The 16,778-nt window shown below is 33.2% G+C and overlaps 2 protein-coding genes across 2 annotated transcripts; both read right to left on the reverse strand.

Moving 5' to 3' along the window:
- Nucleotides 1–732: 732 nt before the first annotated feature.
- On the reverse strand, nt 733–10,079 carry LOC132194682 (alkyldihydroxyacetonephosphate synthase-like). The gene is made up of 12 exons (XM_059616119.1): nt 9,934–10,079; nt 8,497–8,586; nt 8,239–8,387; nt 7,458–7,607; nt 7,224–7,375; nt 5,319–5,455; nt 4,285–4,463; nt 3,264–3,391; nt 2,728–2,905; nt 2,543–2,673; nt 2,285–2,399; nt 733–1,683 (listed from the first exon to the last, which is right to left on the reverse strand). The coding sequence occupies exons 1-12, from the start codon at nt 10,047–10,049 to the stop codon at nt 1,346–1,348; spliced, it is 1,863 nt and encodes a 620-aa protein (XP_059472102.1). The 5' UTR covers nt 10,050–10,079; the 3' UTR covers nt 733–1,345.
- A 1,762-nt stretch (nt 10,080–11,841) lies between these two features.
- Nucleotides 11,842–16,714, reverse strand: LOC132194740 (uncharacterized). The gene is made up of 4 exons (XM_059616218.1): nt 16,270–16,714; nt 13,014–13,066; nt 12,410–12,532; nt 11,842–12,354 (listed from the first exon to the last, which is right to left on the reverse strand). The coding sequence occupies exons 1-4, from the start codon at nt 16,512–16,514 to the stop codon at nt 12,038–12,040; spliced, it is 738 nt and encodes a 245-aa protein (XP_059472201.1). The 5' UTR covers nt 16,515–16,714; the 3' UTR covers nt 11,842–12,037.
- Between the last annotated feature and the right edge of the window lie 64 nt (nt 16,715–16,778).

Below are 16,778 nucleotides of genomic sequence, written 5' to 3' on the forward strand. Positions count from 1 at the left end.
GTGGGCCTGGATACCATCGTAGGGACACAAGTACCTTTCAAACGAACTCTTACGTTTGCCAAAGAACACAAAAAATAGCAAACAATTTACCCCTCGAGCTCCTTAATGGCATCTTCTTTGTTTGCCAAAGACTGGCCGACCTTTAAGGAAATATTTGTGAAATATTAATTTCAACTCAGAACGTGAAGCTAAACGTACGACCAAAGTGAGTGACAAAAGGAAGACCAACTTGGAAGTCATTTTGGTTGATAGTGACGCGAGGCGTGTCATTGCAGACTTTTTATACCGTTCGGCAGGGAATCGTGAAAGCGAAACGTGTCTTTTTCTTTAAATGATTTCTCCCTCACTACGCCTGCCCTTCCACGTTTCTTTTGAACTAAAGTTTCAAATTAAAAAACAGTTAAATGTTTACGGTGCGTTTTATTTATTTTATTATTAATTTTCTGATTTTGGCCATAATTAAAGTTGAAAGGCTACGAATAATTGTATAATTTCATTTATTTCACAATGTCCAATAGTTTTTTTTTTTTTTTTTTTATATTTGAAAGCCACATTTTTTTGTGCACTCCGCTGATATTAAACAGATATTTTAGGATAATTTAATAATGCAATTGTTTCATTTGGGACATTTTTCTATTTTTCAAATAAACAATTTTACAACGAAATTCATCAAATTAAAAAAAATTTGGAAACACCTATAGCTTTCCATGCTTTAATGCATAAAAAGGCAATTTTATTTATAGATTTTCCATATAAATTCGACAGGTTTATCAAAATATGTGTACAATTTAAAGTAAATGTCGCAAGAAATAATTATTTTACAAAGAAAGGAAATTGTTGATTCATATGCAAATTAATCTAGAGTTGATAATCTGTAATCATCTCCATGAATGCATGTTGATAGAATGAAAAAGTGAAGGAAACAAGACCTTCGCATTATTTTGAAACGCTAATTTTTATTTGTAATAGATCTTTTTTTCTGAATTTATAACAAGATTTTCATTTATTCTTTATATTACTAAACAACGGTGCACATCATGTAAATTGATGAAAAATATTTCCTTTATCCGCAAAAAGTATTTGAAATTACATTATATAATTATTTTTAATCTTGATAATATGTAATGATGTAAGCATCCAGAAACAAATTTTGCAAAAGTTCAAAAATAATATTATTAACAAAAATCCCATTCTGAAGTTTTTTTGTATGAAATATGTACAATATGCGTTAATGATCCAAGAAAAAAAAAAGATTTTAACATAATATTATATTATTTTTTTCAAACAAATTTAATTTAAAAAAAAAAATTTGCGACAATTTTTGCCGACATTCTGATTTTTGCCGTTACAAGTTAGCCTTCATTTCAAGCAGATTTCCGGCCGCGAAAATATTCTTCGGGTCAATCTGTTGCTTGATGGCGCGGTAAAGACTGACGCCGAGGGGCGAGACCTGCTTAGGCAGCCACTTTTGCCGCTTTTTGCCAATTCCGTGATGATGCGAAATGTTTCCGCCGCAAGCGATAACCTCGTCTCTGGCCACCTCTTCGATCTCGTCGTACACGTGGAGGGCCTTTTGGAAGTTCCACAAGCCGCGGTGGAACGCGAAATAAAAGTAGACGCACGCACCTGCGTCGTACACTTGAGTTACTCGACAAGACGTCTCGAAATGGGTAATGCCACGAGCTGGAAAATTAAATAATTAAAAGTCAAGAACAGAAATAATACAGAATTAACAACAAGAGGACATTAAAGTTTAAATGAAGAACTTTTGCGCGTCGAAAAAAAATAGAGCAAAGTATTAGTTTTTAAATTAATTATTTTGCCACAATTATTAAATTGTAATTATAATTGATTAGTACTAATTTACAATAGCCATTAAGCTCTAATTTCTAGGATTATTTAATTATATTGTAGTCAACCACAATAAATATATTTATGTATACAACAAAAACAAAAATATTTTCGGATTTATGTGCACCTAAAGTACAGTAAAAAATTAAATAATGAATTATATATTAAAAAAAATTATATAGTTAAAACTAAATAATATAAAATATTATATGTACTTTAATTTTTTTATTAAATTTTTGAATGTTTTAATAAAAAGCGTTTTTGTAATTAAAATTAAAGAAAGCTCATAAAATCAATCAATTTTGCTTTACTATAACGTTTGTGTAACAATTACAAAAGACATTTTAGCAATTATATTGGCTGGAAAAATGGTTTATAAACTTAAATACATTAAAAGCAAACATATAATTGCAAAACATATACACAATTTTACCTGTGCATTCGCGAGCAATGGTGTTTTTGACACTGCGGCACAAATTTGCACACCTGTCCCAGGGCACGGACGTTTCGAATGACTCGGCCAGGACACCATAGTCCATGCAAATGTCCTAAATAAATGGAATAATATTAACAAGAGCCTTCTAGATTTTTTTTTTATTCAATTGAACAAAAAATGACCCACTTATAGAGTAATTAGCCAGACAATTTTTTTAATCGTTCAGCTGATGAATAATAAATTTTGCCGTCTCACCCTGACATAGGCGATGGAAAACGTAAGCGTGTATCCGCGTTTTCCATTTTCGGTGCCGGCGCTCAGCCCGAGATGTTTCTCTGCGATTTTCCTGATTCGCGCCAAGTGTGCGGGAACGTCATCTTTGTCACCTGAATTTAGTGAAATAAAACGTTTAAATTATATAAATTTAATTTAATATCAACCTTCGAACACTGCAATGGCGATGCACAATTTGTCTTCGTGGTATCCGGCGATTGAGTGCAGGTAGAACATTTTGATCCAGTCGGCGATCGAACCGAAAAATCCGAGCCGGTCTTTGAAAACCTGGCCCATTTTGTACTGCTCGTTATCAATCAATCGCAGTGATGCCGGTTGACAACGCTGAAATATCAAACATCAAATTAAATTTAATTGTCTGGCAAGAAATTCAAGCTTTTATTTAATTAGCCAAAATATAATAAAGATTAATGAAGTCTCTCTTTTTGGAATTTTAATTTTCCTGACTTGCATTTCACTTTCGTGGTAGATAAAATTTTCATCAATCAATCCAAAATGAAGAAAATTATCTTCCTTTTTAATTTAACGAATCACCAAACTTTCTAAATTAAATTGAGTATGACTTAGCAATTTTTGGAGAAACAAATAGAAATCTACTGGTTCAAACAATCATTCGTGCGTTGTCCATTTTTTCTATTTCCTCTCCTCTATCGATGCGCATTAGCTTTTATTTTGGGTTCACCTTCAGAGCGACTTCTCGCATAAAATCAACACCGGCTTGGAATTCGGGGAACACAAATGAGGCGAAGTCCCGCACCTCAGGCACCGGACGAACTTTGATCACAACTTCTGTCACAACCCCCAAAGTACCTGGAATTAAATTAAATTCAATCCGTTTATTCTCTCTCACGACAGGTCAAAAAGTTATTTAAGAAAAATCATAAATCCAATTTGTAAATTATCTTGGTTGTTTAAAAAGCCTGTTGTGAAAAAAACAACCAGAATGTTGAATTAATGAAGTATATTGAACGTGTCTTTCATCAAGACGATCATGAACATGAAGTGGAAAAAAATTATGTAATTGTAATTTTAAGATTAAACAATAAAACTTATCATTTATGGTCACAACTGCGCAAAAAAAACATGGCAAATAAAAAAGAAGCCACGGTTCTACAAAATTGAAATGAGCTTTTCTATTTTTGAATAAATACTAAATTATTCTAAATAATGTTGTTTCAAATTAAAGATAATTGAGAACCAAATAAATGTTCTTTTAGTATATTTTTATCATCAAATATGCATTTTAACGGTTAATAATTGATGTGAAAAAAAAACAATCAGCGTGATACATTGTTTTTTTTTTTTTTTTTTTTTTCAAAAAGGGCAACGGTGTCACGCTCATCGAAAGTCCACTCTCTCTGTCGCGCAGTAATAATCACACAATTATGTTTTCATTTCCTCTTCTAAATCAGGCAGCTAATCACACTAATCACGAGTTTCGTCATTGCAGAACAAAACGATTTATCATACACGTGTGTGTGTGACTTTGCAAAATATTATAATAGAGCGTATTCAAGTGTCTGCCGCTCTCTAAATTTGAGCTTTTGAGGGACGAGCGTGTGCGTGAGTTGCCAAAAAAAAAACACTCATTTCAATAATGTAGTAGATACGCTACCGTTGCTGCGAGTGGTTATGTATTGACGCTGCAAACTTCTCTTTTTTGTGTACACATCGATCAGTTCACACTTTAATGAGACACGCACCTTCAGAGCCGAGAATGATGTGGTTGAAGTCGGGCCCACTGGAAATTCTCGGGCCTATACTTTGCTTCTCGATTACGCCGGACGGTGTCACGAATCTGATGTGCACCACGAGGTCCTCGATGTTTCCGTACTGGTTTTTCTTCATTCCCGAAGCTCGCGTTGAAACCCATCCACCCAAACTGCAAATAATAAAATAAATAAAATGTTAATATCTTCTATTTAAACATGTTCATATTTCCTACGTAAAAAATCAAGTGATTTCAAATGATTTTTTTACTTTTTATCAAGATCCTAAAACAGATTTATTTTATAAATTAAATATTTTTATAACAAAAAGTAATTGACTTTAATTTTAGAATAGAGTGGAGTAGAGTTTAATAACGAGTAATAAAATTTTATGATCTAAAAATTAATGAAAACATATTGTTTTTTTGTTACAAATCTAAAAGTAATAAATGGAATTGGGAAGTTCACAAATTATTTTTATGTGTTTTGTGTTGCGATTTAGCAGCCTGTCTGCTACCGCTGGTGCCTTTCCCAAGAGGGATAAACAATTTAAAAAAAAAAAAAAAGATTTACTAGTATATTTTGTAAAGCAACATTTATTATAAGAAATCACTCATGTTTGCATTCACTCTAACAATCCACAGTCTCCACCCACAATGACGCTCAATCAACACAAAATATCAAATCATCAATGGTTTTGTCCAAGGTCTTTCAAAAAAGCAAATTTGTCAAGCTTTCTCAAGCGAGAGAAAAATATCGAAACGCAATGAAGCGTCGTCGTCTCCAGGAGAGGTGTGTTCAAATTTATGTGTTGAATCAAACGGAGAATCATTATAATATCTATCGATGTATCTTTTGACGCTTTTTTAGCAGCGTTTCGCAATAGATGGGAGATAATTACACGTTCTTTATCTTTGAAGTTTATAGGAGGACATTGAAAGCTTTTATGATTCAAACGAGCCTATCACGTGTGAAATTTTAAAATTTTGCATAAATTGTTTTTTTTTAATAAGAAATTAATTATATACCTTGAAAATTCCTGCGAGTCTGGCTCGTGCCCCGTCATTAGTCCGTGCTTGCCCAGCTCCCGTTCCAAATCTTGACCGATGATTCCAGATTCGCAACAAGCCGTCATGTTCGCCTTGTCCACCCACAAAATTCGACTCTAAAAATATTAAAAAAAAAATGACATTTATTTTTACATCTCTTTGTTGTAAACACCGGATAAATCACAATTCAAATTAAGTACATATTTATTTATTTTTAAAGTAAAAAAAAGACGAAGATGCAAATGCAGATCTCTAAAGGGAAAAATTGTTTGCACTCTCGTAGACGAATCCCTGCATTTACATGTTTGCTCTTCCTTTTAACGCAAAAACTTTCTCTCCTCGCTTTACGCACCAAATGATAATAAACATTCATACTTCGCAGACAATCCTTAGAAAATCCACTCCCACAAGAAGATGAAATTTATGGCCGGCGTGCATTAAGTAAATCATGCGTAGCCGTTCGGGAACTTCAATGATTGCAATTACGAAACTGCTTTCGCGCAATCCGACGGGACAAAAAATTAAATAAGTAATGGATTTTTTTTTTCGCTTGGAAGATGAAGATATGGAAGGCTGCATGTAATATCTGCTTGCTAAACGGGCGTGACGCATTCTCCTCCGTCTGTCTATTGATTTCTAACGCATTGTGACGTTTCAAAGATTGATGTTTGCATCGCACCAGCAAGCGTAAAAAAAGTCGGAGCGCGGCACACATTTCACGCGGTCAGCTGCTCAAGGTGAGGACAAATTACAATAATTGCTTGTAAAAAATATGGAATCGGACTGCGGCTTTTTTTAGTTGCTCACTATCCATGAAATATATGATCTGCTGTTGTGAGTTGCCAGGTTGAATAATTGGCAGGAATGAGATAATAATAGATTATGCTCGAGACAGTATGCTATATTATATGATTCAAAAGTTTAGTGAAAGTTTTCATAAATATTTTAAATTTGAATGACCGTTTTTTTAGTAGAAATTATTAATATTTATGTGATTAAATCATAAATTTTTTAACTAATGCAATGGATTTAAATGATCCAATAAAACCTAAATTTTCTATCAGTGTAATAAGTTTTCATCCACAGCTGATTAACTGAAGATCAATATTTAAAAATATAATTCTTAAAAATTTTTAATTTAAAAATAATTATAATAATTATTTAACGTTTTTATCATTAAAACTGCGATCATTTAATATTTAATTTACTAAATAATGCAATGAATTAAAGCATAAAAAATTCAAATTAAAACAAATCTATTATGATGTGAAAAGATTTTTGAAATCTATGTAGTTAATCTGAAATTATTGTTTATTAATTTTGACCTGATTTTAACCATAAAAGTAAGTAAATTTTTTATAATCCTGTCATTAACAATTGAATTGGGAGTTCTTGAAAATTCATATAAAGGAGCAAAAGTTTCTACATTTTTGATATTAAACTTAAAATAAAAGTTTTTATGATCGATTTTTATTGCCAATTAATTAAAATAAAGCAATAAAAAAACATTTGATCCTCTGAAATATTCGCAATTCTATTTGTGACGTTATTTAGTTTAATTAGGTTTAAATTATTTAATTATTTTGCTCTGTTTGAAAAGTTTGATAAATAAAAAATTATGCCTGGGTCAGTATTATTATTAATGGTGTAATGTAAACAGCTTTTTTAATGAGAGACACATTTTTTTCCTTTCAAACTACGTGTTGGTGTAATTTAGCATGAACTAATTGTAATTGAGCAGTTGAAATCTTATCGTGAAAGGAAAAAACGGGCGCGTTGCAATTAAAAGCCTGCAGACCGTTTAATTGCACGTGCGTGTTCGCCACGCGTGCAAATTCGCAATTCGGTGAAAACGGCGGTCTTTTTAGCGAAATTTAATCTCACCATCTGCGACGTATCCAGCGACACAATCATCCTGCTTTCGTTGGGGTCACAGGAAAGGGCAAGGGTGACGTTGGTGCCGCCGCCGAACGGGATGATCACCACGTTGTGCTCGCTCGCCAAATCCACCAACTTCACCACGTCGTCGTGACAACCTGTGGACATTCCAAAGGTCATACAACATTTTTTTTTCCCGCAATCCTAGAAGATAAATAATCATTCCTGGCTTTCTCATACCTGGCCAGACGACTAGGTCAGGCACGCGCTCGATCCCGCCGTGGCGAAGATGAACGATGTCGTCCAGCGTGTGGCCGTGTCCGCGGAAGAGACGGTCGTCGTCCTCCATCGAGTACGAAATGTTGTGAAAAATCAACCCCTCCATAAATTCTGGTTAATCGTAAAATTCAGAGATCAAAATTAAATATTGAAATACAAATTCTAAGCTAAAAAGATAATTTATTGCCCTAGTTCCAGTTTAATTCATAATTATATTGAAAAATAATAAAATTTCAAAACCAAAATTGAATCTGCGACTTTCACTCTTAAGGGTTTGTAAAAATTCACTTTTTCCTGCCAAATGAATTTGAGCCTCAAGGGAGTTTCTCAATATTGAAAATTGCTTAATTTGGTAGAATAATTGTAAAGCGATTTTGATTTTCATCACGAACTTCTGTGCTCATTTTTTAATTTAAGAATGAAAAATAATCATTGCTGTAGAGTTCCTCTAATGAAAATGATAATTTGAGTTGTGAAACCTTAGATGACTGAGTAATTTTTACTAGAGATTCCTACCAATCTAAAGAGACAATATCTAAAAATTTGATGAATCAGCAAAATTCGTCTAAACAATCTAATTTGATCATCACGTTTGAGAAATTGAATTAAAGTCAAGACAAACCAGGGCCCAAAAAAATGTCAAAAATCCTGTAAAAACAATTTTTTCCCAAAAATTTTAACGGTTTAAACTGGATTCTATGTAATTTTTTTATCGCTTGTTTATACAATTAAGAATGTATACCGTCTTTAATAAGTGGTTTGCTGACTTCCATTGGTGGTTGCTCTGGTGCGCAAATTCTTTTCGACTCGTCGAAAAGGTCCATATTTAACTTGTTCCTGAGCCACAGGCGCACAGAATTTGTAACGAATTTATCTTTCATGTCCAAATACCTATTGAAGGAAACAATAGATTGCGAAATGATGCCAGGCATGATTATGTGATGAAAGAGATCGTTTGCAGTGGATATAAAAAAAACATGATTTATTTTATTTCACTCACCGCTCGCCACTCATGTACATTTTGCCTGTAGGCTCGACAACCATCCTGGTGTCTCCGTAGCCCCAACCGTTCCATTTCAGCATTGTTTGTCTATCGAGTGCAAATTAAAGGTCCAATTATTTATCAAGATTGAGAAGAGATCAATATATTTTTTACTACAAAATAAACTCCCAATGCCACTTTATGTTCTAAAAGGCGACTTAAAAGTTACATTGATACAATTACAAAATTTACTTTTCTTTATAATTTTATAGTTGATATAATTCATATAATTTAAATAATTGTTATTTACCTAATTCCAGCCTAATTCTTTATTTTAATTAATATTTTTGCATGCAAAAAAAGTGGAAAACAAATCAAAACTGCTAGATTTCAATAAAACAAAGAGAAACAAAACATTTTTTTTTAAATCATGAAACTTTTAATTCTGCTTGAAATTTTATTCGGCTCATTATTGTAAAAGGAACAAAAAATGAAATAACTTTGAACAATTATATCAAAATGGACCATTGAAGAGATGTGTTTGCAAAATGAAAAATATCGAAAATTGAGCTTATACAATATGAAATATGAAGCAGGCTTTGTTACGTAACAATATAATATATGATGCACTCATTTTTTTGCTCTTCGAAACCGCCGTATGTAGTTTGTGTATACCGAGCCGCACCGTGCAAAAAAGTGTAAAATTTCAACACATCTATTGCGGATGTGAAGATACAAAATGATTGCTAGGAATGGGAAAAAAACTTGCTTATTATGTCGTTTGAGAAGTCTTGAATGAAATTTTTGTACCATCTCTAGTTTCTAATTACTCGAGAAATTAAGAAATTAAATTACAACCTCGCAAAATCATAAAATAAGTTTTGGATACGAGATGTTTCAGTGAGCTGACAGGTGAAAATGTGCATAAACCTTGAATGGACGCGATTTATTAATATTTTACGTGTAATTTGCACATTTTAGTTCTCTGCAGTGAATTTGTTAGCAACTAGCAATTAATTTAATTACACGCTGAATGAATATCTTAGCCAAGGAAAGTGGCTAACGAAATTTTGAAGCAAGAAATTAAGTCCATTAATGGGTGAAAATCAGGAGATGAAATTGATTTCACTTAATCCAGTTAAATACTTCAGGCATCAATTATTTCATATGCAAATTTAATTTATTCATGTTTCCTAAATTCTAATTAAGATATTTTGCTTCATACAAAGGAAGTAATTTGACTAATTGTGAGGGGTAGGGGCATGGAAATGTTAAGGGAAATAACTACATTATTTTATAAATATCTTATCTATAATTACACTTACTTAGAACTTAATAAACAGCTAAGGAAAATTTGCAAAAAAAATTATTATTTAATGTGCTTGGTCATAACGCAAAAAATAAATAAATGCAACAAAGTTTTGCAGTTTTTTAAATCAAATAAAGGTAAAATACCTTTTCTTCGGTATGGTGTTTGTGGTTTTCTCAGGGGTGATGACCATGTGCGCCCCATGGTCGGCACCTTTGCCTTTGCCATCATCAGCGGCGCACTCTTTGATCGAAGCATCCATAGGTGAGCGTCGCGATGCACACCCTGAGCCGTCCATGGTGCGACTGCAGTCGAGATTGGGACGTCAGGTGGACCCTGGGTATTCTGTCTGATCAAAGTGGGTGGTGGGGAGAGTTTCGAAAAAGAAGGTGCATCGAAGCACGCACCGTGTGAGAAATGGAAATGATCACTCGCGCGGCTCGCACTGCACGCGCACAATACACACTTTTTTTTTATCTCGAACGGCTCGGCCTCAAAATTAAGCTGAAATGGTATGTGTGAGCAGGAAAGGAGAATTCATTTTTCTTTAAAAAGGATTTGCACGCTTTACACAAGTGGCTGACTTTTATGAGCTCATACATTGTGTGTTGAGGAGAGAATCGTGAAATGCATGGGTGCGCCCACAAAGTGGACGTATGTACAGTTTGTGCTTTTTTTATGAAATTTTAATATGAATCTTATTAATAAACAATCAAATTTCAAGCCCTTTCTGCTCATAATTCCTATTTTTTTTTTATAATTATTCCTCTCATCAGAAGGCTTGCGTTGGATAAACCGCAATAATAAAATTATAATTAAAAATCAAAGTATGGATAATTTTAGGGACACAAAATTAAAAAAAAATTATAATTATATAAATATAATTTTTTTTTATAATTCTAGAACACGTTCAATTAACAACGTTTCATTATTAAAAACAACTTCACTGAATTTTTAGAATTGTATATATATTGTATTCTGTCATTGCATCATTGCTGCACTCACAGAAGCTCAATGTAAATTTTACGGTCCGATTGTTAATCGAATGATTTTATTACACTGAAAACCATTTATTATTTGAACTATTTATTCATAATTTCTTGCAAGTTTAGAGTCTTCGATAAATGCAAGAAATAATCAATATTTATTAATCAAAACTCTCCCATTTTGCATTTTTTTTTTAATGTCTCGTCATTTGGAATCAAACAGTAACCAATTAATGTATTAATTATTAATAATTTAAAAAAAATTAAACAAGCCTGTTTTTAGCACAAAATCCGTAATTAATATTACTTTTTTGGCTCAAATTTATTCACACAAAAATCCTTCCAACTAATCAGGCCATTTTTAGCACAATAATTTTTTTTTTAATTGTAACGAAAAAAATTAGTTTTCAATCTTCGACGCTCCTCGCGGTGTTCAACTTAATTCGCGAGTGCAGAAGTTCTTCGTGAGGTGGAGCACCAACCTTGCGCTTGCTAATTTTGCAAGCGAGATTCGCACCTGAAAGGTACGCCATCTGCAGGTTCACTCTGCAAGAGGAGCCGAGAATGCATTCTATAGAATATACCTCTCCTCTCTAAATAGGAAAAACCGCTATAAAAAATTGGCGAAAAATCAAGGGCAATGGAGACAGAGGATAGAGAAATTCAAATCTGTAAGCTTTATTCCATAGGTTGGAATGCAATTACTGTGAAAACTGTGATAAGTATACACAAACGTGACTAGGCATGTCATTATTTTTAAATTACGTCCAAATTATGCGGATGTTCCTAGCGACTTATTCATTATATTAAGGCAGCAACCCTTTATTCCGTTTTTTTTTTTACCTAAGATTTTCTTCCCTCAATTGTAAAAACGATGACAGTTGCAAAATATAAATATTTTTTTAAAAGTTAAATTTTCATTCAAAATAATTAGTGTTTATCAGAAGAAAAAATTCCCACATTTTAAGCGATTTTTAGTTTTCATTCGAACACAGAAGTTTGTTTAATAAATTTTTCTATTCTGTCTAAAATTTTCTACGAATGACAAAAAAATGAGTAAAATGGTAATGCTGATCAACTTTTTTATTCATCTAATATAAAAATATATCAAAAGTCTTCATTTTTATTTTATACTCAACAATAAGCAAATCTCTTTTGTAATAGAAAAAGGCAGCTTTTCTGCTTTTTCCTCGTCTCATTAATAATTCTCATGAGTAATTGCACCTGAATCACATGATTTTTACTCAGAAGTAGAATTTAATTATCACAAAGATGACTTGAGCAAAATTTCATCACTGTACAATTGAATGTCAGGTGTGAAGACGGCGCTATTTTTTTGCGGCGAGTAGAAGTTGCTACTGGTATGAAAAGCAGGTCTGCAAGTTGGAAAATCCGCCGCGTTCTGAATCGGTGCCCCCGCGGTGTTGGCTCGAATGTGCTCCGTCACAGAATGCATGAGTCGATTAGTCACGTGTGGTGGCACCTCACACGGAAACCTGAAGCTGAAAATCAGGTTGGCGCCAAATGGAGTCGATCTTGGCGAGATTCGACATGCTGCTCCAAGGTGAAGCACTCCGGCAACTTTTAATTTGAAAAAAGAAATTAATTTTATATTAAAAAAATTATTAATTATTACTTTGACACTCTTGCTGAAAGAACTGGTCGACGGCTCTGCACAAATTTGCGCACATGTCCCACGGCACGGTTGTAGAAATGAATTTGGTAAAACCCTGTTCAGAGACGGCTTCTTCCAACGGGCCTAAAACATTCATTTACTCAGTAAATCAGCGAGGAATTCGGTGGAATAATTCTTTATTTAAACATGCGACGTACAGACAGTGTATTCATAATGCGGCACCTCTTTTATTACAAAAGGGCTTAGTTAATTTATTCCACAATTATTTAAAGAAGATTGGAAATTGGAATTTCCGGGAATTTCAATGTTGAATACTTTTTTTTAGAATTAAGTTCTATAAAAGAGTAATTTTTTAACTATGAAAGTGTACTAAAGTAATTTTTCGGACTTCTCTATTGCTGAAGTTAACATAGAATTTAAAAAGAAAAAAAATTCATAGTTGAAATTATTTAACTTAGTATAAGAAGCAATTTTGGTACATCTCAGGGTACATCCTTATATAAAAAGTATTTTTTTTTGTTTTTTTTTTTTTTTATTGGCAAACTATATTTTTCAAAGGTTATTTAATTGCTAAATAGAAAGCATGGAATGATTTAAGCCTTACCTTCAAAAAAACTATTTTGTCGATTCCCAACATCACGAAAGCGAGAGTCAATCCTGCAATGATTCAAAAGGTCACGTCATAATGAATTTAGTTTTATGAACAAAGAACATTAATAGATAATAAGTCTTTCTTTTCTGATTGTTTATTTTTAACGAAGCACATATAGAAAGTGAAAATAGATAACCGATGCTATTGAAAAACTGCTTGCGGCTTAGGCTGTATTGTTAAATCCATATTTTGAAAGGGAAACTGAATGACTTTGGCTTCTTTTTGCCACTTCAGAGGCGCACGCTTCATGAAGCTGCAAAAAAATCAAAACCAAACAAAGTAAATGTGCCGCGCAACGAGAAAGTCAGTTTTTGTCTACCTCAATTAGCGGCCGCGCCGCATCAGCATCCAGCCAACTGCTCTTTCAATTTCTTTTTTGCATTCATCCTTTTCTAACCTACTTTAAACTCAGCCTAATGCCACATATCATCAGGGATGAGAATATTGTACCCTTTTTCCATAAAATAATCGCATTTTTGTCAGCAATTTTTTTTAGCTTATAAATATTTGACTCATTTTTTTTACGATTTTTTTCTGTTTATATTTTAAAATTTTTAATTTTACCGTGACTAGAAATTTTCTGAATTAAATGTCAGAAATTTTAAAACGGTCACTATAGTAAATAATATTTTATGCAAATATGGTGTGTTTTATAAAAAACAGAAGTTAATTTTAAGCTAAACTGTGTTAATAATAGTTGATTTGAATTAACACCATATTAATTTTATGAAAAAGAGCAAAGACTTTAAATCCAATCTCTGCACGTCATAATATTGGTTGTTGTTTTATATTTAACTGTTTTATTTCCCTTCAGAAATTCGTTCATCCGACAGAAGAAAGGATGGGTAAATTTTAAATGACGTAAATATTCTTGTACGTAATGTTAATTGTGTTGACACAATAAAGCAGGACCTGTCTCTTTTTTATATTCATTTCGTGCTTCTCACTCAATTCAGTGTAAAGTGAGGGAGACAGCAGGAGATTTCAATGAGCGGCGTTTGGTACCTCGTACTTAAAATTCGCAGCAGCGCGCGACAATGCACAAAATGATTTGCACTCTTGGTTATGAAAATCAAGAGCCTCTTGTTACTTTTTTACCTCGTGAATTTAAGGCAGCTCTGCTAGGAAATACACACATTGAAGTACATTATTTTTTTTTAATTTTACTTCAAGTACTGGAACAAATGACACTGGCAAATTGACGCGGTTCCCGTACTAAACAGCTTCTCAAACACAGACAAGTTTGGTCACACAAAAGATCCATGATTCACACCTTGAGAGCTGTTTGCACGCTCAGGTGAACAATGGTAATTAAAAATGCATTATGTAGACTTAAAAAATTTTTCAAGTTCAAACTTGCCTTACTTGATCTTAAGTAAGGTTGTACGGATGTTTATTTTTTTACTCTACTTTTATTTTCTTTTTTTCAACTGATTTAATTCAATTTTGTTAATTATTATCACAGCCAATTCAAAAAGAAAATATTCTGGAGAAAAATCTGCATAAAATTTTAGGAAACTAATTAAATAATTAAATTTCTCTTTACAAAACTGCCCGATTGTGTCGATTTTTTTTAACTTCTCATCATGACGCGTTCGTGAATATATAAGCAATCGACGAGTTGTGAGATGTTTGAACAGGTATTAATTTACTTTTGTTTTCTCTGAACTTTTACCTTGCCAAGGCTGCAATTGAGATTCGCACAAAAAAGCATGCGAAAGTAGCACACGAATTGCAATAATTAACAAAATATTTGCTTGAACTTTCAATCGCGCTAAAATAAGTTTTTATGATTCATCGCCAAAATTAGCAGCTCTATGTTCAGTGCGTTGTATCTATTTAAAAAATGCGACTCCTTCGCAGCAAGATTCTCGCAGTCAGACCGGTTTGGAATTGACCTTTGAGCGTAGAGGTCAGCTTTTGTTGCGTAAGAGGAGAATAAAATATAAACGTGCTTTCAAAAAAGCATCCTCACTGATCAAAACCAAAAGGTTTGAATTTTGTGGTAGAATTTCACGATCGAGAGGGTTGATTCATGGTAATTTGAATAAGAAATCCGCTTTTCCTCGACGCATTTTGTGAGTTGTTTAAAAAAAAAAAAAAATACATATCTGCAGCCATAATTCATGAGCTGTGAAATCATTTTGACATGAAGTCGTACAAAAATCAATCTTTAAAAAATATTTTTTATTTTCAAATTAACAATTTTTGTGTAAAATTATTTTAAGATAAAATTTAACTCAAAATAATTTTTCTCTAAGACAGTTGAATTCAAATTAAAAAAAAAAAATACAAACATTTTTGTCGACGAGAAAGGTAAGCTCAAAACACACGTTTCAACATTCCGACCAATATTATTAGAAAAATTAATTTGTTATAAAAATTATAAATTTTTAATTCAGCTCTACTTGTGATGGAAATTATTTTGTGTAAAATGTAGCGCTCTTTAAATTAATTTTCACGCAAAATTCTAAAAGTTTAAAAAAAAATCTTTATTAAAGATTGATTTTTGTATTAATTCTCTTGTCAAAATGATTTCGCAGCTCTTGAATTATGGCTGCAGTCCGCAGGGATATTGTTTTTTTCTTAACAGCTCACAAAACCGATCAAGGAAAATCCGATTTTAAATTCAAATAACCATCAAAGTTTTTAACCACTGGCATATATCCCATTGCATAATTTCTTTTTTGTATTAAATATATTGTTCACTTTATATTTATGTCATGACAAAGAGTCGCTATTGTTGATGACGGTACGTTTATACGTTACTTGAGATTTTCATCTCGTGGACTAAAATTAGATTCACGCTGTAATAAGACAATTGATGAGAGAGAGATACAAATTTAATAATGCGGCAATTGAAATTGAACGGCATCTGCGCGCCAAACAATTATCGAGGAAGCAATTCTATTATTGAACACGTTACGTTCAGAATAACAATAGAACATTACATGGGTGACCTTAAAACATGTGTCTTCTTTTATGTTATTATCTATATTCAATTATTACAATTGTAATTTGTAAGAGGCTTGTTATTTTGGAAGGAAGACGCCTTATAAAAGCAGCCGACTTTCGAACTTTCAAAATAAATTTAATTTCGGTACAATTTATAAATGAAAGTAGTTTTTTACCGTGATGCATGCATCAGAGACTTAACTGTGCGCTGATGAGAGAACGGTACAAAATATTAAAACAAAGAAATTCACACCTGCAAATGTGGGATTGTGGGCCAGGTGGAGTGGCTGGAGCGCCCCTTGGCTCAGTTTCCGAGTCGGCGGCTGCAGTCGTTCTTATAACGGGCCTGCCCTGGAGGTCACTCACCTGCTGCCCGACGTTTTTGACCAAATAATTGAGCAGCTCTTGAGAAATGGACGGTTCCGTTCGCACCGAGTGCTCCGTCGAGTCGAGATCGAAAAAGGGTTTGAAACCCTGCTGACACCCCAGAGACGGCATGGCGAATGTAAGACCCTGCTTGAGATTTTGTGTGCGCTCGGCTGCCTTTGCCGGAGAGAAATGCTCTCTGTTAAGTCTGTTTTGTCGGTGGCTCAGACCCCCTCTACCTGACGGACTCGGTGAACTGGATGTTGTGATACTTCAGGTTCTTCTTCCTGAAATAAGCAACAGGCGGTCGCTGCAACTGCCACTGCCGGACTAACATAAACATTATTGTTTGCTTCCTTATCTGTTTAGAGCAAAGTTTCTTTTTTATCAGTTTGA

Source organism: Neocloeon triangulifer, unplaced genomic scaffold, assembly GCF_031216515.1.
Source record: "Neocloeon triangulifer isolate White Clay Creek 2 clone unplaced genomic scaffold, ASM3121651v1 ptg000008l, whole genome shotgun sequence".
Lineage (NCBI taxonomy): Eukaryota > Metazoa > Arthropoda > Insecta > Ephemeroptera > Baetidae > Neocloeon > Neocloeon triangulifer.